Raw genomic sequence first — 24,150 nt, forward strand, 5'->3', positions numbered from 1 at the left:
TTCTGTCATTTGTAAAAGTGATGCAGTAATTTAATTATTCAGTTTATTTAATTATATATGTGTGTTAATGACATTATAATTTGTAAGTCAGCAATCAAAAGTGTTGTAACGAAATAACTTAGAGAAATGTAGAAGCTAAGGAAAAACTAAAAAGAAGTTGTCTACCTGGGCCTTTTGAGAATAAGATAAATATTCAAAAGCTTTTCAAGGTAAATAATTTTAAAAAGTGGCAATCCGTAATTTTCCTTTTGTTTTTTCAATATTATGCTCATCTAACTGAAAAATATATATACCCTTATACACTAATTTTTCTTAGTAATTTATCAAACTTTTACTTATAATTAATTTCCTAAAATAATTATAATAATAATTTAATTTCTAATAAAATAGAAAATAATAATTTAATTTATAATAAATTTCAGAAAAATTTTGCATTACATTTAAAAAAAAATGCTTTCAGATCTTTGTATAAATTTCATATTGTGTTGTACTAGACCCATATTAACACTAATTACTTCTTTCAATTAATAGTATTACAATAGACAAAATACACAGTAGAATGCTTTAGCATCATAAAAAACGGCAACATAGCTGTTCAGCAATGGAACAACTTTGACAATCACTATATTTTATTTTTATTTTATCAGTTTTCAAGATACTTATATTATAAGATTATATGTAGAAGATTATGTATATTACCATACAAATGTGGTACTCAGATGCAAAGATCTATTGCCAAATAAAAATTAAAATCATTTCAATATTTTCCTTTTTTTCCGTCAACTTTTCACAAGTTGACAGGAAACTGAGAATTCATTTATTTATATGGACAACTTATCCACTTAGAGAAAATTATGAACTTTACATGCATTAACAAGGGGAGGGAATAAGCAAATAAAAACAACAACAAATACTAAATATTCATTTGAAATTTTTAAATATTCCATTCTGTCATCAGAATACTCCATAAAAACATAAATTTTAAATTTATATTGAAATATTTAAAAACCTTAAAAGTATAATCCCCATTGTATAATTAATTGGTAAATATTTTTGAAATAAAATTGCAGATTATTTAAGAACATTAAAATTTATATTAAATACATAAAAATTCCTTCTAATTATCATAAATTAGATTTAAAAAATTTTTTGAATATTTTACATTTTAACAAGAGTAAATCTAAAATTTTTAATATTCATAATGGATGAATCATTTATTAAATATTACAATGTATTTTATTGAATACATAATTAAAAATTAGCACAATGATATTTTATTATGTGATTAGACATAAAAAGTTATTAATTAAGCTAGTTTAAATTATGTTCTCTAAAAGGTTAATTAAGAATTCTAAAATGTTACACAGTAGTAGTGTTAAGATTTATATATTACATGTTATTAAACATATATTGTAATACAGAATAATACAAGTAAAAAAATGCCTTGTGCATATTCAGCTCTATAAAAATATTAAATTATATTTATTTATGTATTTTTCCCTTAACACTATCCAAAATAATATGCTATAATATTAATTCTACATGCAAAATGCAGGAAAGACAGTAAGTCAATTTCAAGCATTTGAACACCGATTTGAATTGCTTATTGTCGAACTCTAGTGACTTAGCATACATTAAAGCTTCTAAAATTTGCACATATTTAGCTTAATTTGTAAAATTTTCAAACAGTAGCAGAATACCTACAACAGCATTGTACAGAAATTAATTTTCACGTTTTAAAGAAAGAAGATCTGAGGTTATAGCAGATTTCAGTTATGCTATATGTAAAAAAAATCTATAAGCTATATTTTAAAGCCTAGAGTGGGAAATTTTATAGATACTATTTGCCATTTCATCAGCATCCATAACTAGAAATACTATGCAAGAAATATAGCTCTTGGAAGCCCTTAAAGTCATATAAGTGTAGATAAAAATAAAAGAATGATTTTGTGCAAAAAAAATTAGGTTTCTCCCCACAGTCATTTAAAAAAAAAAAAAAAAAGTTATTTTAAAAATGAAGATTGCAGGATGCCCATTTTGCAAGAGATATTTTTAATCTCCCTGTTATTAGTTATCCTCTGGTGGTATTTCAAAAGGAATTTCTTTAACTAGAGAAGAAATAACATATTTAGATACAACAAAGTTCTCCTACCTAAGTTGCAAATTATGTTAAAAAAGGAACAAAAAATTTTCCATTTTTTCCTTTTAATTTTTTTGAATCTTACATGAGTAAAATTTTTAAAATAGGTAAATATTATAAAACAAATAAATAACCTAATTTAAATGTGGATAATTTAATAGATTTTACAAATTCGTATCAACAAAGTAAAATCAATGGAAAACACAGAAAAATTTAAAACTTTTCTTAGAAGTCTATTTTATCCATTTACAAACATGAAAACATAATTTATGAGAAAGAAGTATCAAAAACTGCAATTAATTTGAATAGCTAGATAAGGTTAATATTAGAAACACCTTCTATCAAATATTTATAAACTGGAAAAATTAAATGGTCCCAACGATACGTTAGAATTTCTTCAAACTGAAGAACTGTTTATTTTTAAGAACAATGAATAAAAATAATGCAAAAATTTATTTAACAAATTCATTCAAATTTAGATTTATCTAAAAAAATAAATTATGTGTGAAAAAAAAATTGTACTTTTCATTTAAATATAGTGTTTTTATTCCAAGTATATAAGGAGTGAATATTAATAAATTTTTTAAAAGGCAATTATAAGTAAAACATTTACATTTTAATGGCTTTAAAGATTTTCACATATCTAAAAAGATATTTTTAAATCAATAACTACAATATATACATAGAGCTATAATCTACAAGGGTCCAAACTTCATCTAAGCAAGATAGGCTTAAAGAATAATTTCAGTGAGCAGTTACCGAGTATCCTATATTTCAAAGACTATACTCATCACATAAACAGAGAACATTAATGAGCACAGAAACATGTATAACAGCTAAATTTTAACATAGATAAGTGATGATACACTTTATTATCTTTAAAAGTGGAAAATAAAAATAGTTTTTAGTTATATTAAGTAGCAACACTTTGGCATATTAGAAATATTCACCTTGCATATGAATTTGCTTGAGCTTTTTGCGAGTGTTTGGATGATGAGTATGGTTTTTTATCCGCATAACCACTGAAGCTCAAGGATCGTTCAAAAATGGCTGCCCTATCTCGTATGCGTTTGGAGGGACCACAGGTTTGACTAGTATCAGATGACTCTTGACCATTACTTAAGTTCACACTTGATGTCTTTGGCACATTATTAGGGGAAGTTTCAGCTTGTTTAGAAACAGATATAGTCTGAGTAAGCTGTGCAGGAGGATAGGGAGTTGAAGACACAAATGATAACCTGCAGACTGGTGGTGGCACTGATTTTGGTCTTTGTCTTGATGTAGAATTTTTTTTTCTACTCTCAAATGAAGACCTTGAGTAATGACTTCCATCACAGGCATTGAATTTTTCTGGTGCAAGCACAGATCTCCCATTTTCACAAAGAGGTTGAGAAATTCCTTGCTGCAAGAATTCAGTTCTCATCTTTGAAGTTATACTACCCGGTCTGGTATAAGTTTGTTGGAAGCTAAAAAATGAATTTTCATCACTTTCAGAATATTTTTGATGCATTTTACTGCCACCTGTAGGATCTGCCTGATGAGATTTTTCACTATACAGCTGCTCAGATAGCCAATTAGATTCTACACTCTTTGATTTGTTATTCTGCTCTGTTGTCAGAGATTGAGGTGATGATCCTTCAAATGGAGAAGTACTGAAACTACCATACGAGTTGGATTGTACAGAGGATGTCATCAAATTATCTGATGACAAAAATGCAGTCCTGGAGTTATTCACTTTTGTACGATGATCACACTGTCCACTAGTCCAGCTCCTACTCCCAAAAGAATCATATGTATCACTATTAATGGACCCATTTTTATTCCAGTCTTGTGTTAGGAATGAAGCTTTAGGATGAGGAAATCTAACTACACATTCAGTCTGAAAAATATGCTCCTTCGTGTGTGAGATCTGATTGTCTTTGCAACTTTGATTAGAATCAGCAAAATTTGAAGACAAACTTTTAGAAGATGTTAGAGGAATATTATGATTTATCACTTGAACATTAGAAAAGACACTTTGAGATTGCTTAGGTGAAGCTACACTGTCAGTTCTTTCACACATATCACTTTGTTTTTTATGACTTTCAAATTTTGACAATAATTCTTTAACAGAAGGCTTATTTTCCATCCTTATGTAACGTGAATATCCATGAGTGAATGCCATCTCTGATGTTTTCTTATCATCAGCAGTCTCTCGCAAGCTTTTCAAGACGTCATCCTGATCCATCTTCTTTCTATCACTATCAAAGGATTTAACTGGAGATTTACGAAAATCTAAAGCATCAACAAATTTCTTTTCACTTTTTAATCTACTTTTATCTACTTCAGGAAAGGATTTTTCTGTTTTATACCTCTGTCTCTCAGCTTTGATCTGCTCCATTTCAAGTTTCATTTGCCTATCTCGAACAATCAGTCGACCTATTTCAGACTCAAATTTCCTCCTGGATTCTTCAATGGGTGATATAGGAGATAACTTGTCGCTACAACTCCGCTTTTTTTGTAAACTCGAATCCACAAATTCACTGTTCGCTCGAAAAAGTTCATGACCTAAGCTCCCAGATACAGCAATACCAGAAACAAATTTTGGGCAAATCTCATGAACTTCAGTCATACTTCTTTCAAGCGATCTTGGCCCTGGAGACTTAGCTGAAGTCTTTATGTCATTAACTAATTTACTCGCTAGGTTACCATTTTGTTTCTGTACTGTTGCTGTGGGACTCTTATCAACAAAGTTTTCAGGAGGTGATAAAATTATATTTTCAACGAAGTTGCTGTCAAGAGCTAAATGCCTATCGGTGTCCTGACTGATACCAATCTCTGATGGCACTGGAGAAAATATAGCCGCTGTTCCTTCTTTCTGCTTATAAGTTATATTTACATTATTTGTTATTTGTAGCAGTTCTGTTTCGTTGGCTAATTTTTCTTCAGCATTTTCATCCTGTTTTGTTATTTTATCATCCTTTTCATCACTTTCACATAAACAGCTTGCATTATTAAATAAGTGATTGTTTTGTATTTCATTCACAACTGATCCAATTGCTACTTCTTTTCCTAATTCACTAGCACTATCACCAGCTTCAGAATCAGCACTACTAGGAATTTCACTAACATTGTCACCTGTTGGAGACTCGGGAGTAACAGAGCCATTTTGAAGACCTACACTATGTTCGAGTTGTTTATCTTTACTAGCCGAATTACCTACCGACAAGACTTGATCATTATCAAATGAAAGAAGAGAGAGGCTAACAGAATCAGATCTAGTTGCTTCTACTGAGAAACTAATTGCATTATCATCAGCATCATCGTGAATGCTTGCATTTTGAAACTCTGACACTGTCATTGATTGTTGATCTAGTTTTTCAAAATTTTCTTCTTCATTTACATGTGACATATCCAAGTCTTGATATTCTCTATGAATTTCTACAGGTACTGAATCTTTTTTATATAATGCACTTAATTCCGTTTCCTGTTCCAATTTAGATACACATGTTAAAGACTCTCTTAAAGGCACTGTAGTTTGCTCAGAAAAAGAGGTTTGTTCAGCAATATCTGACTCCTCATTCTTCTGAAATTCTACCTTAGAATCACCTTGCTTCAATGCTCTACATTTTTCCAAAGCTAAATTGTCATCAACTATCATTAATTCACTTTGTACTAAAGGCTGCTTTTCGGAGTTCTCATTATTCTTTTCCTTTTTAGAAAAGTCTTTTTTCTTCACCATCGGTGGCGAACTTAAGGTGTGATAAAGACGCTTCAAAGACAATTTTTGCAGTTTGGGGCTCGAAGCTTCTGAATCAAAGCTTACAAGTTTTTGTTTGTGCGCAGTTTTATTTCTTCCTAATGAATCTTTCGCACTTTGAGCATGGCAGATGTCTTCTTCCGCAGCTGAACTCCGAATCTGGTTTACAGCTGAAGTAGGTTTCTGTAATGGCTTCATCTCAAGCAATGAATCTTCATCCAAATCTAATTCATCATCCATTTGGAAGTCTATAAGTCTTTCAAAGTAAGAATCATGAGAAGTTGAGCGCATATGTTTCTGATAAGTTGATTTTGCAAAAGATGATGGAGTTATTTCTTTTGCTATATCGAAATCAACAGATTCTGGAGGAGATGTAGTAATTTCATCTGTAAGAGGAGAAAGAATTTGATTACCATTCAAGGAAAAAAAAATTTTTTTTCCTAACACATTACCTACACATGTAACATTTGATTTATACAATATTCTTAGGTATTCAAAAGAATCATATTTTACCATTATTAATATATTTAAAAAACTTTTATTGAAATGATCTTTACATTACAAAGTCATTAACAGCCGCAAAAGAAACTAAACAAAAGTGTAAAAAATATAGTTCATTAATATGTTCAGTTGAAATAAAGATATTTACATCAAAAAATTATTATAAAAAAATTCAATCATTGCCAGTAGACTTAACTATTACAAAGGTAAAATGCTCATCCAAATAACATACTTTTTTGGCATTACATTACAATATGCAAGAATTCATATTAACATTTCGTAATATGCAAGTCATAATTCCTGCTAAAAGCTCCTAAATTTTAAATGCATTTTAATATGCAAGTAAGCTTTGGATTTTACTGATTATATATTGAAATATATAATCAGTAAAATCATATGTAGTATATACTATAATTAATGGCTTAATTCACTTTTAACTAAAAATAATTACATGAAAAATGTTGCAATATTTAAGGGAAAAAGTAATTCTTTTTAAACATTGCCCTAGATGGAAAACATTTATGGAACAGCATATTTTAGCTAGTAAAATCTTAGATAAAATGAATTAATTAATTTTGAATGTATTTATAAGTTTTAACACTGTTTATATCTTGAAATGGAAAGAAAATGAGTGTTTAAATAAAATGTTATATGCTAACTCTTAAATATTTTTCTTAACTAAAATTACTTCAATGCAGATTAAAGCATAATTTAACTTAAAAAGCTGGAGCTGCGTATCACTTTTATAAAAAATTTACAATAACTTAAATGGCATACAGTACTCAAGGAATCTAATGAATATGCCAAAGTTTTTCTTACATTTAATTATTTGGCTTATTAATATATCCAAAAGTTTTGGTAAAATGAAAAATACAGTTTTGTAAAATGGCCATTGTACTTTTATTTAAAAGTAATTCTTGCAAATTTTTAATAATTTTATAATTCATGTGTTATCACATTGTAGAAAAATTAAAAATATCTGCATATATGTTTAAGGAAAAATAAAATATTCCTCACCTACAGGGGTGAACTCATAGTCAGTTATCTGTTCGGATAAATTGGAAGATATAGGAAATAGAGACTCAGCACTTTTAACGCTCCTCAGTTTTTTGGCATCAGTGTGAAAAACATCAGATTCTGTAACAGCCTTATCCTGAAAAATAAATTCTAGTTTCAAAACTATATAAATTCAACAGATTCTGAAGTTAAGAAATAAGTTATGAATATTCTCTTTCAGAGAAAAACAACAATGATTTTTAATGAGAGAATAAAGGAGAAAAAATTAGCCAGGTCCATATTAAAGATATGAGTATAATTAATTTTGTAGAAAACGTCTATTTTTATAGCTCTGTTATTTTGAGATTGTGCTTTAGTTTACATATACTTGTAGTTACTCTTAAAATAAATAAACTATTTTAAAATATTACCACCTGCAAGATTAGAGGTGAATGTTCTGAAAAGATAGGACTACCAATCTTCGGCCTTTCAGACTGCCCCTCAGTCCTGGAGCGTCGACTTTTTCGACGCCCACTAGTGGTATGCCAACCTCTTGAAAAAAATGACCGCCAGCCTGAAGGGGATTTTTTGCCCTTGCCCATTGATCTTCGCCTGAAAAAAGTATTTAACATATATAGAGCAATATTTATTATGAATTATGAATTTATATCAAGAAACACACAAACTTGAATCTTAAATTACTACATCAGTTTTAGTAAAATTCTTCGAATGATAAGTGTGTCAAGCACTCTCAAAGTTCGTGTGATTTTTACACTAAAATTGACTGACACCATTTTAGAATAAAATCAACACCAGTCTAATGTTGAATTTTGCCCAATTAAAAATATTAACAATTATGTAATATCCATAAGCTATTGCCCTCAAGCATTTACTAAAGCTTAATAGTATATCCGGCAAATCCAAAAAATAAAGACTGAATAAAACATAACTTCTTAATATTTCATTTTATGAACAATTAAGAATTATTTTTATAAAGTTATATCTCATGTTAAAAATATGAATAAATAAACAAAGCAATGTTTTAAAAAGTTATTAATAAATTTGATACTTTTATTTTTCTGACATTTTAATCAAACACAGGCATATCAAATCTGTGACCTATACATGGCATTCAGAGCCTACTGATAGAGTTCATTAGGTATAACCTAAACATAAATGGAAATAAAAATGCATATAGTACAGAATGAAAATGAGAAATGAGTAAGTTTTAAAGGATATGACTACTTAAAAAAAAAAAAAAAAAAAAAGCATGCACTTTTCAGACCAAAAATAACTAATCAGTGAGGATTCAAAGAATGACAGTATTCAAAATTTAATTGAAATTCTGTAATTTTACAAGATTAAAAAAAAAAGCAATAGTTTAATTTATTCATATTTTTGATAAATTTCAAAATGAGACTGCTTTTATGTGGAAAGCAAATGAACTATTATCTCCTAATATTTTTTTCAACGTGACATCAGTGTAATATTATTTAAAAACAATGTCTTTTTTAATTCTTTGACCAGTTTCATTAAATAATTCTCTTAAAAAATTAATTCCAAACTAATTAATCTATACTCACACGGAGAGCTTAAAGAACTTTTTACCTTTTAAATCTGCTGACAGCAAAATGTTTTTTGACAGTAAGCCTTTAGTTTTTCAAACATAAACAGCAAATTTGAGCAGAAATGCAACAATATTATAATAGAATTTTTTCAATGCCCAATAAAATTTTCCAGGTATTTATGTAAGAAAGCAAAAGTTAAGTTGCTGCAATTATAAAATAAAAAAAATTATGAATTTTTTAAGAAAGGTAAATTATATTTTCTCATATTTTTTGTCACTACATTTATGACTTAAAAGTATTTTTAAAGAAATTCGCTTTTCTAAGGAAACTGCTTTTGCTCTCAGAAATAAGATGCACAGATTTGATGTCTCACCTCACTGGAAGTTCTATCACAGTATGATACTTTATGGGCAAATTTTCTTCACCACCACCAACATCAATAAACTTCTGTTGCTCTCCAGGTAAGTTAGAAGTTAATGCCCTTGATCGAGCTTCTTCCAGTGATAACAGCTTTGTAGGGGTTGAAATTGCCAGAGATTTAGGTCTTGTCTTTTTTGGTGTTTCTAAAATTAATATATGTACACAAATAAATCCATTATATAGATAGTCATACATTAAACATACCAAACTATATAAAATCCACTTACTTACATTTGCTAATTATGCTGTTTGCTTAATTTGCAGTCATAAACTTTTGTTATTATGATTACAGAAAAAGCCCAACTATCTGGCATTCATCTAATCGGAATATTTTCAAATTATAGAATTTTTATCTTTTTTGAACATCAAATTAAGTTAAAAAAAAAAGATTGTAACTCATTCAATAAAGCACAAATAGAAAGCGATTCGAATCAAATAAAAGAACTGACACCAAACAGTGCGATTTACCGCCAATAATGGAAAAGCATGAGGACGTAACACTATATGTAAATCTGATTCCTTCTCTATAAGTTGGTTTAATTTTTGCAAAAACGATGTAAGTTAACTATATTTAGGACTTGACTTCAATGGAACAGCATGCAGGAGAGTATTTTCACATTTACAGGATCCTGGTACCTAGAAAAGTGCAACTTATATAAAAATGGATAAACACTGGCTGTGCAACATGAAAAATTATGACAAGCGATTTAAGTTTTTGTATATTATTCCTGTATGTTATTTCTGCAACTTATATATGTTGACTAAATAAAGAGGGATCTGTTTTTTCAAACATCCACGGGAATGACTGACACAAGTTCAGTGAAATCTCCACCAGTTTTCATGGTCGATGGAATTTCATAAGCAAATATGAGATTTTACTTTGATGTTTATGTCTAAAAATTCCAGACTGAAATGCCCTGTTTTCGTTTGAAATCTCCCATGATTTAAATGTAGGTGTTTGATATTCAAGTTGATAACAAATAAAATTACTGTTTTTATAATTTAAGACCAGAAATTCTTTCTTCTATTCATATCACTTTTCTTCCGTGAAATGCATTTTTATGCGCTTAATTATCCGGAATTCGGCATTTCCCGATCTTTCCGGATAGTTGAGCTTTTATTATTACTGTTATTTACTTAAAAAACAGACATTTCTTATAAAAATTTACAAGTTAAAAAAATACCTTCACCAAGAACAGGACTAGGAAAAATAGGCATTTTTTCACTGAATATGATGTCTGTATATCTAATGAGGTATTCTGTCAGTACTGCTTGTACTCCAACAACATGCAAAGCTCCAACACCACCATTCTCTATATCCCTTGATCTGAAAAGTTAATGGACAAAAATAATTATGTAACAGAAAAAAATTTCTTCAAACATTTACTAGTAACTGATTCTAGAGCTACATGTAACTTCTAGGGTTTTTTTACACTCACCAGTAAATATCCAAAGAGAGCAGAAATAAAATATTAATAAGTATTATGTATTAGATATATAATAATTTGTTTTCAAATGATTCAATATTTTAGAAATCATCAGAATAACTTCGCAAAATTTGCTCTACAATTTATTAGAATACTTTCTCTTTCAAATAATATAAAATTATCATAATTTATGAAAATATATTTTGTGCCTCATTTTGTTTAAAAAAGAAATGCAAAGATAAATTAAAAAGATATTGAATAAAATTGATGAATTAAATAATTTCCAGCATTTATGTTATACGTACAAAGTTCGTAATCCGGACGTCCACTATCCGAAATGATCTATATAGCTTGTGGCTTCGAGGTCCGAAATGATATATATTTCGGACCTCAAAGCCACAAGCTTTACGCATGCGCGTAAAGAATGCGCATATGCTTTACGCATGCGCGCATTGAAAGAAATGTTTAATAAAGTAAACAAATAAATATTAAGCTTTTTTTTTTTTGTAAAATTCGATACCCTTTAGATCATAATTGCTATTATTTCATAAATTACGGTTTCATATTCCTAATTGTATAATTTCTGCATGCCATCTTACCAGATTTAAATTAATGATCTATAATCTGGAAAAACGCCTAATCCAGAATCGTCGAAGTACCGACGAGTCAGGATTACAGACTTTATACTGTAATAAATAACACATTCTAAAAAAATACATCTTAAAAATTGAAACGAATTTATTTTAAAATATGTTACAGATTAATGAAAAAAACAGCTGAACATTTTAAAACACTTGAGATTATGAAAGTAATACCTTCTTTTTTAAAACATATCTACAATACTTGCAGTCAAATATGAACAGAAGGAATGTAACAAATGAAATATGTAAAAAAAAAAAAAAAAAACTAAAGCAACAGGAATCAGCATGAGTAAAACTTACTTACATTATGCCAGTTCCAGTTTATTTATTATTGGTTGCTTTACAATGAGAAGGACATTTAATAACAGAAAAAACTAAAAGGTAGTGTATGTGTTTAATGGTAGATTTATGAAACAGGCAGCCCTCTTCTTAAGGCACAGAATACGTTTATTGTATGTTTAATTAAATATGCCTATGTTCCTGTATCTAGCCAAAGAAATCAAATCTAACTCCAGTATAAAAATATTTAAGAATAGCAAAGGTATTAAATACTGCTAAAAGTTTCTGTTTGTATATTATATAACACAAGTTACTCTTCCTTGTGTTTTCACTTTTAATGCCAAAAGATTTTTTCCCATTTAGTATGCATGTTATCTACTTTTCTAATAAAAAATAGTGCTTTTTGAAACACAGATATATAAAATTTTCCTACGTAATTATCTTCCCTTTTCCACAAGCATTTGATGAATGATACTGAAGTTACAGTTGCTAAGATGCATTCAAAACTATAGTTATTAAAGCTGAAATCTTTTATAAAGATGCTTTGGTGGTTATTTAAATTAAGCACATTTTCATTATTTAACTGTTGTATTTATACCACAATTATATTGCTACTTCAATTTAAATAATCAGAATTGGTGTTATCAGTTATAAAATAGTAGAAACTATTCTGTGTAGACAGTCACTATTAAACCCAAAACAAGTTTAAAATATACACATGTCAATTACTGTTACTAGGGGCAATTTTAGCAAATATATTCTTAATATAAACTGAGTTAGTGTCAAGTAAGATGATTAATTAATGTCAAATTGTACACTTTTTCCCTTTTACGATAGTCTAGAATGTACATAACATAAAAAGTGAGAGAAGTATGTTAATAAAATCAGTATTTACTATCATAACTGATATTTTCTTAAATGGATTTTTTTCAATTAGCAGATGATTATTTTAAACCATCCAAGATGAAAAGTGCTCTCATTTAATGTGTCTCTTCTTAAGAAATTCCTTCAGTTAAAAATATTAACTGCATTCCAATCTGATAGTAAATTATTAATTTGTGTTTTCTCCATTTGAGATATGATTTCCATAATGCATTCAGGTTTTCCCAGCTAACACAATTGTTTAAATAATTTTCAGATCCACATAAATTTTGTTTGCTTGCCTGAAGCTACATTTATAATCGGATTTTTAACCTTATTTTACAGATAATACAATTTAAAAGACTGAATGTAAATTAAAAACAGCTACTGTAAAGAAAAAAATATTCAGAAGATAAAGGAAATACTTGTACCTTAATAAATTAGGAGCCCACACAATAGCAACATTTTTGGGGGTCATTCCAGTCTGAAAACCATGAGCTGCAACTTTACTCAAGTGCCTCATCAAATATTCCAATGATCTGTAATGAGGAGGAGGTAGCTGCTGAACCACATCACGTAGCTTCAATAAGCGCATGTCTTCATCAGCTTGTACTGCATTCTGAGTATTAATGTAAAGAAAGGAAACAGAAAATTTAACAACTGAGCGCAAGCACACAGATTTTTTTTTGGGGGGGGGGTGAGGCATTAAACACAAAAATTTCATTTTGTATCTTTCCTATCTTTTACAAAATACTTTTAGTAAATCTAAAATATTTTGATTGAATATCTAATAATTTATCATGCAGAATTTAAATGGCCTAGTCATATTGATTCATTTGCAAAATATCTGCAAAATTAATTTTTGATGAATATTATACAATTATGAAGTCAAAATACTGGTATATTATGTAACTTTTGAACAGCAATTAACATCTTGCATGTAAATTTCACTTCATTAATGCATCAAACTGTTAATAAAAGTTAAATGGCACAAAACTGAAAATAATTTTTGAAATATTTTACAACAATCTTACAAGTATTAAATTACACAAATCATCAAGACTCTGTGCTGATAAAAGAAGTCGGTTCTTCTCTCTTGTAAGGATTTAAAACTTAAAGAAGATTTATAAATATATAGATATAAGATATAACAGTAATCTGTCTCCCTCTTCCCTTTAATTTCTTTTAAACTTTCTCTCTCTCTCTCTCTCTTTTTTTTTTTTTTTTTTTTTTTTTTGTGTGTGTGTGTGTGTGTGTGTGTGTGTGTACTTGTATAAGTAGGTCATATTTTTGAAAAAGAAGCATTCTTAAAATTACTCAAAAATTGTTTCCTTTATACCTTTTAATCAGAGATTAATTTTAGGAGATCTTACATTAAAAACAGATCTTTCCCTAAACAACTTCCTTCTATGCAAAATAATTTATTGACTCATGCAGAAGTAAACATAAAAGAAATAGCAATAATCACATAAATAAAGACAGAGCTCTGAGTTAAAAATTGTCTGCTTAAGGACATGTATTGTAATGCATTCATTTTTTTAACACAATCAAACATATCCATTTAATTTTGATCAAATAATAAATTTTGCAACACAGTGTAAATTCATATATTTAGATAATTATTCTAGCCTTGCTCAATCAGCCTGTAAAGTGAGTTTTAAAATGTGCAAATTGATACATGCTGTAATACAAAAATTATGCATTAATACTTAAAAGCAATCATAAAAATTTTAACTATCTTTTATATAGATTAAGAAATTTAATTAAAGAACGTCTTACCACAAATTTGTCATATAAGTGGAATGTTAAGAGAGGATTTGGCAATTCACGGAAGTACATTTTTAATAATGAGGCAACACAGTGAATATCTTGCACAATAGCTTCATCCATCAAATTTGGCACTCTGTCCTCATCAAAAGCAAGTCTAATAAGTAAAGGACACATGTAAAGACATTTAAAGTTTAGAACAGAAAATGCTTTTCGTCTAAGATACATTTGGAATTAATTATTTAAGTAAGATTTGATTTATATTCACCTCAGTTTTTGGATGTTCGATGTAACACCTGACAGCCTGTATATTCCATCAACAATTCCATGTTGCTCAATAAATTCTGTACAGCATTTTAAAACAAGAGGAACTGTGAGAGAGGGGTGGAAATCAAGATTAATACTAAAATCAGAAGGCAGTTAAAATTTTAAAATAAAAGTTTCTTTCTTTTTCATGTTTACTACATTATCATTTCAACATTCTAATCTGCACAAAACTACAAAATTTATAAAAATTAATTCTGTTCATTTTCATAAAAAGCAAACTGAAATATTTCCTCACAACAGTAAATTGACAATGATACAATGATTGATAACATAATATATAAATAGTTATCTAAAATTGTTTATTGAAAGTTGTATTAATATTTACACATTTTGATGGCTAAGCCATAAAATATTCTATAAATTTAACAAAAACCCTATAGGAAATTCAACATATTCACATTACTGTACTATTTCAAATATACATTAGAGTGAAACTTCGAAAAACAATTTTATAGCCCATGTTGGGTACTTTTATTCATTAAAACTGACTTCATAAAAGAAGCCTTTAGTTGGTAAAACATATTTATGTTCATAAAAGGAACATTCTTCCCCTCCCAAAAAAAAACTGCAATTTATTGATCTACAATTTTTTATATGATAAATATAGCTCAATAGAAAATGGTTTTTTAAATTAATATAAACACACTTAGTAATTACTTAAATCGCATTACTAAAATTTGATTGCAATAGAAAAACAATTATTTTATCAATTAATATAAATAAAAAAGTTCTAGACATTTTAAAATAATAAATTTTTCATGCAAATTTTACATATGTGATGACTACATAAGTACAAATAAAATGAAAGTATGGACACCACATGGCTTCCTTGTACTGCCTATTAAATTATACACATTTTTTAGGGCACTTCATTTAAACTTATTCCCTCGAATTTTATTAGAAATATATTTCTCATTCAATAGTTCAAGTCTCACTTTGCAGCATAGCAAAACTACATAAAAACTCAAAAAAATCTTCATTAAAATCTGAAAAATACAAGAAAAACCTAAAGCATCAAATACAGTTAAAAACAGTCAAAGAAAAACAATTTTTGCAATTAAAATTAGAGTTTCTATGCCAAAATAAGCAATTCGACCAACAGGCAGAAAGGCAGTACACAAACATTTTAAGTTCAGGTCCCACTGGACAAAAAGATACCGATGTTTGTGCACCAGCTAACTTAATTCAGTATACTAATAACAACTTCAAATGTAAACAAATAGCTACCACATTAGACATAGAGGATTAAACTTTTTAATTGTTGATAATTTTAAAACTACTATATGCAGATAAACTAAACACATAAAACCTTAACTGGAATACATACAGATATCGTGCAAAAAAATTGTTCAAATAGATTTGAGAGAGGTCAAAATGGATATTTTCATTGAAAAATAATATCCAAAATTTTTCCCAATTATAATAGTTTACAAAACCCACCAAGTCTATCAAATGTGAAGAATTTGCAAAACTGCCATGTCTCTTTTTGAATAAGTTGCATGTTTCCTGAACAAAAAACAAAATTGAAATGAATTTTTTTTTTTTTTTTTTTTTTTTTTTTTTTTAAGTTTATTTGGTAGCACGTTTATTTGAAAGCTGTGGAATTTGGTTTTGCAAATTATATGTATTTCTATATTAGTTCTGATAATTATTTTTAATTCACATTAGAATTTCTTATTGCAGAAAGAACATATTTATAAAAAAAAATTACTGCTAAAAAATACTTAATACCTGGGAAACAACATTTTTTACAAATTTTATAGTCATAGCTAAAATAAATATTGCATTATTGAGTAATAGGTTTCTAGATTTTTTTAGTTCATAACATTGTTTCAGATAAAATTTTAATTATGCAGCATGAATTGAAATCAATAAAATTGTAAATTACTTACTGTCTCTCCCGGTATTCATTAAATGCTCTCCTAAATCACAACCAAAAACTCTTTCCTTTAATATTCCACTTTGCTTTAATTTTCGCCTTGATGGCCTTGACAAAAGGAATGATCTGAAGAATGCTATTAATTTCCCATGTTTCCGAAGTACTAAAAATAAAATGCTGTGCTTAAAAATTGTTCAACTATTAAAATAATCAACAAAATTTTTTGAAATATTTTCTATATTTGAATTTTTTATTTAGGTACACGCCAACATTTTTTTGTTGTTGTTTTAGAAATAGTAATAACATGCAAAAGAGTACAAAAGACAGCCTCATGTGAAGACAGATGAAAGAAATACAAAGACTCACATGAAGGCAATTAACCAAAATAAAATTTCAGAAATTATCTTGTCAATTGATATTGTAAAAGGAATAAAAATTATGAATCAAGTTTTTTGTCAAATTTTTTACTCGTTATCATTTTGATTCGATGAATAAATGAACTCATCAAATAAAAACATTTTATTATATATTTCTATAAGTCGTAGCAATTTATAGTTGTGTTTTATACTTTTACATATACCAATTTCACAACAATCTGCATTACATATACTACTTCTTTTAATGTTTTCTAAAAATGTGTTTCTTTCGAAAACAGGTAAAAAATGTCCACAAGAGAAATTTTACACTTTTTTTGTTAGGAAAAAGCGCTCAAATGCATAGTAAGCCGCATATTTTGCCTTGCGTTATAACTCCATGTGGTGTAATATTTTGTGTGCTATGCTATATTCAACTAACCCAACTGTTAAACATAGAAACCTTTAACTTTCTCACTATCCGTCAGATGGCGCCACAAGATGTCAGAAACAGACATATCAATTAAAATTAGTCATTTATATGCTGTGTTGGATATAGGTTATGGTGAATATCTCTATTACATATTGTTTTATTTTTCAGTATCTCTAACCATCAATTGTAACTATTCTTGAATTTAATTTCTGGTGCTTAAACTGAACATGGATTAATATTTTTTTTGTATGAATCACATCATCCATATTTCAGAATGAATGAGAAAGAAAATGAATTACTTTTAATATTTAAATATAGCAAGAACTAAGACTGCAATTATATTTTTAGTACATTAAATGTGAAATAAAAAAATTACTTTAATGTAGAAAAGTTCAAAGAAAAGATGTAAGAAACTATATGAAACTGTAAAATCTTAAAAGAAGACATTAAGATTATGCAACCATAGTACATGCAAATAAAATACGTTAAAACATTTACATGATATGTTATGGATTACGAAAGAAAATATGATTCACTTGAATTACATTGTAAAAAAAGGGGGAAAGGAAAAAGATCACTTTAATAATTTAATATAAGAAAAGCACACTTTTTTTTTTATATATTAATTAGTGGGTAAATGCAAATACAGATTTGAATTACCTGGTTTTGCTGGTGCTTTAGGAATTTTGATAGACTGTGGCACTTTATCACCAATAATTTCGACACATTCACAAGGAAAGAATCCAACCTGAAAATGCAAAGTGCTTGGTAAGAAAGGATAGCACAAAGTCCTTGATAGTTATCCAGAGCTTAAACCTCTACTTCTTAGATTTGGGGATAAATCCTAATTCTAGCCGGAATGCAACGGAGCCCTAAAATAAGGAAGCTCCTGTACTTCTTTTATGTAACTAAACAATTTCAGTAGAAATTTTATCTTGAAAATTTTATTTTTAGCCATACAATACTAGTAAAAATCGCTTATTAAATTTTAATTTATCTCTCTACATTTTATTTAATTTTAATTATTTAACTACTTTAATCTTTAACTATTTAATTAGTTTAATAATTAATAAATAATTGAAAAATAATTAATAAATAATAGTTAATTGGTATTAAATTACAATTAATTTTAGAAATTAAGCCCTGTATTTATCAACATTTATTGCAAATCCCCAAAGCTATCCCAATTTAAAGTATTAAATATATTATACTATAAAAATACTCAATACTTTACATTAAACTGGCGTAATTTTTTTATTAGAGAAGAAAATACAAGATCACTGATTATGTTAAAAAAATCACTAATTTTTCAGGAAGCTGATACAATTAACAGTACAGATTTATGGAGATGTTTTCATCCATTTTAATTTCTTTTACTTTGAATCCTTCATTTAATGTTTACTATATACTTAGAAAATGTTCAATAATTACTATTTACTGAGAAAATGTTCTAAATGAAGAAAATTAACTGAAGGTTTGCCTTTAGTGGTCTATGTTTCGAAATGCCCACAAACCGTACTACATTTTCATATAATCCTGTTCATTTTTTCAAATATATGATGCGAACATTTCATGCATTACAGGATTTCCTTGTACGGTTTATTAAATTATACGAATTTTTTGTTACGCTTCATTTAAACTTATTTTCTGGAATTATTCTCAATTAACCGATCCCTCAAGGAAAGTTGGAAATGACATAAAAAATTGCATATTTTGAAATTAAATATTACAGTGAATTTTTTACATACAAAAGTCAAACTTTTTATAATTTTATTTTTTTATAATGAGTATAAAACTTTCCCAAGGATAAGTTCAGGAAGTGGGAGATTGCATTAAAAGTTAGATTTCATTTTTTGTTGATAGGAATCGGAGGTCACATTATAAGTTAGGTTTCGTTATTTGTCAAAAATTATTGCTATTTTTTTTTTTATTTGACACTGCCAAAACTGAATATTTTCATCATTTAAAATACTTCTGTAAGTGGAAGTATAGGACTACGATATCAACGATTGCAAAAATAAAGACCGAGTAAGAACGTGGGTATATATACCCACTCCCTTACCCGGTAGAACCAAATATATATATATATATATACTTTTGAGAATAGTCACCATTGGAAGTCTTAATAATTAAAAAGAAAAAAGATGAATCTGCATGTAGGCTGCTAGATTGTAAAATGATAAAAAATCCAAAAGTAAAGGTAGGAAAAATGAATAAAGTTTTATTCCTGAAAATATCCCGGAAAGGAAACCTTCATATATATATTACTGCAGGCTCATGTACAAAATTTCTAAGTTCTATAGCTAGTCGTTTTTGAGTTATGTCAGGACATAGATGCATATATACGTACATACAGATGACGCGAAAAAGCCCCTCTTGAATCCATTTTACCCAAAAAAAAAAAAAAAAGTCCTTTATTCTGTCTATGCGTACAGATTTCATGCAAAAAATTCATCCAAATGGATTCACAAGCTGTCAAAATGGATATTTCCGTAGAAATATGAGCCACGAAATTTTCACGATAACAATACTTTCCTCATTCCATACAAAGAAGTAAAAAAACAAGATAAATGAAGATTAGGATCGCATAAAAACCTCTAAGTTCTCAGAACATGTTCTTTACACCCTGCTCATAGTAGTATACTATTAATCATTAATAAAATTAGACTATAATTTCCATAAATTTTAAAAACAGCTTAATTAACAAAGCATAACCGAGAATATGGGATTCAGAAAATACAGTATTAGCTATTGGTCATTCTATTATACATATGATACACTATCTTGTAATAATAATAATAACATATTATATATACAGTCAAAAGTCTTTAATCCGGACTCTTCGGAACTTCGGCGATTTCGGATTATCGATTTTTCCGGATTATAGATCATCAGTTTAAATCTGGTACGATGGCATGCAGAAATTATAAAATTAAAAACATGAACCATAATTTATAAAATAAAGAGCCATTATGATCTAAAGGGTATCAAAATTTAAAAAAAAAAGCTTAATATTTATTTGTTTATTTTATTAGACATTTCTTTCAACACGTGCATGCGTAAAGCATACATTATGCATAGTCGAAATTAGAAAATTGCAACCAGAAAACTATTTGATGTGTACTCGTGATATTTATAATGACGAGGAATTTGATTTAAATCATATCAAAGACGGAATACATCGAGATGAAATACTACATTTAGTAAGGAATTATAAGCTGAATAAAATAAAACATCTGCCCTGAAGATAAGGATAGTGCTGAGAGATCAATTTCCAGTTCATTGCGCACGGCGACATCCCCCCCCCCCCGCAGAGCAGCTTGAAATTGATAAATAGATTTCGGAATGGTAAGAGAAACAAAGGATATGCCTTTATCCATTTTTTGCAGCAATTCCACTTTTTGTTTGACAGACATCGAAACATACTTTCGCTTTGTAGATCCTTTACATATTAGTAAATATATATCGGAAATTCTATTTGACATAATCGAAAGTTCAAGCTTACTTTTATAAAATTGCTCTGACAGTCTGCAAAAAATAATAAGCCGGATCCAATTCAAAGATTAAGGAACAACGTAATCTGCAACATTAACTGAAATAGATAATTTTAGCTTATACCGTCCGTTATACATTAAATGTGCATGCGTAAACGTATTATGCACATGCGCACATGCATATGCGCTGTCCTAAAGGTCTTACGTGCATGCGTCAACGCAACGCATGTGCAGAAAGTTTGTAGCTTTGAGGTCCAGATTATGGGTGTCCGAATTAACGACTTTTGACTGTAGAAAGAAAAAGACTCTTGTGTAAAATTAAGAGAATTTTTACATTATATCAAATTTCTGAAAACTAATGGACAGATTTTAATGAAATTTGTATGAATATATATGCAAAATATAAAATCTAACTTTCAAATAATAAATTAATAGTTAAGGGTAAAGTTACAACAGATTGGCATTGGAGAGGACTGCAACATAACTTGAAGACTTTGCTGCATAGTTAGAAAGATGATGCTTGACGAACACACATAATTTTATATTTCGATAATGCAAATTATGACTGTGGGTGCACTATGCTTCTCCTTATTTTGTTCAGTTTACATCTTAAACAATGGACAAATTTAGGCAAGTAAACTTTGTGTAGCTAGCGACACAGCAGAAAGCAGAAGAGAGGAGCGAAGAGGAGAAGAGGGAGTTGCAACGTCATTAAGCTTTTATACGAATTCAATTTCAGATCACATGACACTTTAATGTAAAGAATGTTGGGTTCAGATTTCATTGGTAAGTGTGCCTCAGAACTACAGGGAGAAAAATTTATCGCCATTATTTTTAGAATGAAACGGAAGTTAAAGAGCTATTAATTTATTATTTGAAAGCTAGATTTTTATATTTTACATATATTTATAATAAAGATGGAGATGTACCATTCAAATGTCAATTTATGTATGGCCGATTATGTAAAGCTCATAATGCAGGGATGTCCAAAATCCATATTGTTATATTGAATTAAAAATGAGGTTAATATAAGATATGGTCCTCTCTCACAGCCAGATAAGTCCCATGCTGTGACGGCATAATGGGCAGGAGGCAGTTGAAGAGTCCCTGTGGCAGTTGATCCCACTCCGGCAGCAAGGCTGCTTTCAACTCTGGAATGGTTCTTGGATGGGATGACAAGATGAAATTGCCCTCCAAAGAGGGTCCGAACATGTTGTATAGGGTTAAGGTTAGGAGATCTGGCTAGCCAATCCATGTGACGAATATCCTGTTTCCAGGTGATCGTCGACCAGTTAGTTCTTATGTGGATGACCCCTGTCATCCATTAACAAGAATCCAGGACTAACTGTGTCATCAAACATAATGTCTATTCAAACCCTTATACCTCCCTCCAACATAATGATCATTTTCCCTTACGAGGGAGGGACGGTATTGTGTTTCGTGTTCTCTCCAGGTACAGGTACGTCAAGAATCAATGTCTAGGCTTAATCTCGACTGAAGTTTAGTCCAAGGCGCATGTTGTCACACCCTGCTAAACAAGCTCTCTTGTATGCTGCAGTAAGTGGAATACAAACTGTGGGTCTTCTAGCATACTTCACGAAGCTTTTGCGTAACTGTTGATAATGAAACTCGGGTTACAGTGGCAGTATACACGGTGAACGTAATAAATAACGATTTTCATTCACCGTTGTGGATTTTGATCGACTTCGTTCAGATCTTCTAGATATAGATACAGCATCCTGAAACTGCAGACAACACCTCCGTAGCAACCTCCGCTTGTGATTTGCCTGCTCTTGTCCACTGACAATTCTCCATCTCATTCTGTCACCCATATGTTCATGGTTACTCATTTGATCTGATACCTTAAAAAATTTACCCAACTCTTGGGAAAAACATCGTGAATGTCGTTAAGGTGTAAAAGTCCACAAATCACTGAAAAGCATTTGTGCTCTTCTAATCTCCACACAATCACAGCTCCGCAGACACGCACCTATACGCTTGTGTATTCGATTCCGAATATTTACATAATTCTTCTGCGGCATAATTAGTGCATTTAATTCAATATTTTTCATAAAAACAGACATAATTTGAAAATTATCTTAATTCTGCATGTGAGTGTATATATATATATATATATATATAAATAAGATATAACAAAATATGATGGCTGTTTTAAGAAATAATTGGCGACATCAAAATTAACGTTCTAGATTTGGTGTTCTCCCCCTAAATTAACCTTTTGTCTTAAATTCAAAATCTTTCTATGTTATATAATGCTACTTGAAAAGGGTAACTAAGACTAATATTAACGAATCATAGCTTGTCCCTACTATTGCATCAAATACCGTTGGTGAATTAATTATGTCATTCTTCCATTCCTTTCCTTAAATGTTGCTCTGCTAATACTGTGCTGCTTCGCTTCTCAAATGCCTACGTCTTACTTTTAAAATCAGTGTACATAAAAACTAATGTATTGAAATATGATTGCATAAATCCGTTATCTACAAAATTGATCTGATGTGAATTATGAATGGAATAAATTTATATTTTGAAATGGCTACATCTGGAAGTTTGTGGTTTATACATCTATCTATCTAACTACATAGACTTCAAGCTGCAGCACATCAAAATATCCTTTCCCGGCCATGACGACTGACAGCTCTTAAAGTATCGGATTCTTCCTACTCATTAAAATATCACACACACAATATATATATATATATTCTTAAATACTTGCTGTTTAATTTAACATACAAACTAAATTTTAACTGCCTATACAAAAAAGACACAATAATTATTATATGAATGGAGTAAAAGAAAAAGTGATTACTGAAATCTTAAGTAATCTCCTATCACTGGATAAAATACTTAGCTTAAAATTATGGTGATGTTTCCTTCTCCACATATAGAAGAAAAAATAAATAAATGAAGTTGTGGCAATCAAACTACATAAATTATTCGTTATTTGGAATGCATCTTTCAAATTGGAATAGCCTTCTGCATGCTGACCAAAAATATGAAACATTATGTTCCTTAATGATATTTTAATGATCATAAGCATGAATAGATTCTCCGGCACTTGAATTGTGAGTTTCATGCATAAGGGTTCCATTATTATTTATAAATATCAGCACAGTAATTATCTTTGTTAACTGTGAGACCTCTGAATAATAATACTCCCAAATTTCTAGGAAATACTCCCAAATTTCTAGGAAAAGGTTTTCTTTATATTACAAAAGAATATAAAATTTGAAAAGTGTACTGTGATTTCAAAATAGGCTTGAACTGATCATCATAAAATGACATTTTAAAACGCATGAGATAA

At 29.0% G+C, this 24,150-nt stretch overlaps 1 protein-coding gene across 7 annotated transcripts in view; it reads right to left on the reverse strand.

The window, feature by feature from the left end:
• Positions 1-2,521: 2,521 nt before the first annotated feature.
• Positions 2,522-24,150, reverse strand: part of LOC118197748 (uncharacterized) — a 429,345-nt gene continuing 407,716 nt past the window's right edge. For 6 of the 7 annotated variants that reach the window (XM_085815784.1, XM_085815783.1, XM_085815787.1 and 3 more), the window contains 10 exons: positions 17,992-18,079; positions 16,559-16,708; positions 14,608-14,710; positions 14,352-14,496; positions 13,004-13,191; positions 10,549-10,691; positions 9,318-9,507; positions 7,811-7,988; positions 7,398-7,533; positions 2,522-6,265 (listed from right to left, as the gene is read on the reverse strand). In XM_085815784.1, coding sequence (XP_085671910.1) covers positions 3,087-6,265; positions 7,398-7,533; positions 7,811-7,988; positions 9,318-9,507; positions 10,549-10,691; positions 13,004-13,191; positions 14,352-14,496; positions 14,608-14,710; positions 16,559-16,708; positions 17,992-18,079 — 4,500 coding nt within the window. In that variant the 3' untranslated portion in view covers positions 2,522-3,086. The remainder of the gene's footprint in view (positions 6,266-7,397; positions 7,534-7,810; positions 7,989-9,317; positions 9,508-10,548; positions 10,692-13,003; positions 13,192-14,351; positions 14,497-14,607; positions 14,711-16,558; positions 16,709-17,991; positions 18,080-24,150) is intronic. The other variant, XM_085815785.1, reaches the window with a different exon arrangement.

The sequence above is a fragment of the Stegodyphus dumicola genome, chromosome 4 (assembly GCF_044657685.1).
Source record: "Stegodyphus dumicola isolate Sdum_Otavi_A_Nest chromosome 4, ASM4465768v1".
NCBI lineage: Eukaryota > Metazoa > Arthropoda > Arachnida > Araneae > Eresidae > Stegodyphus > Stegodyphus dumicola.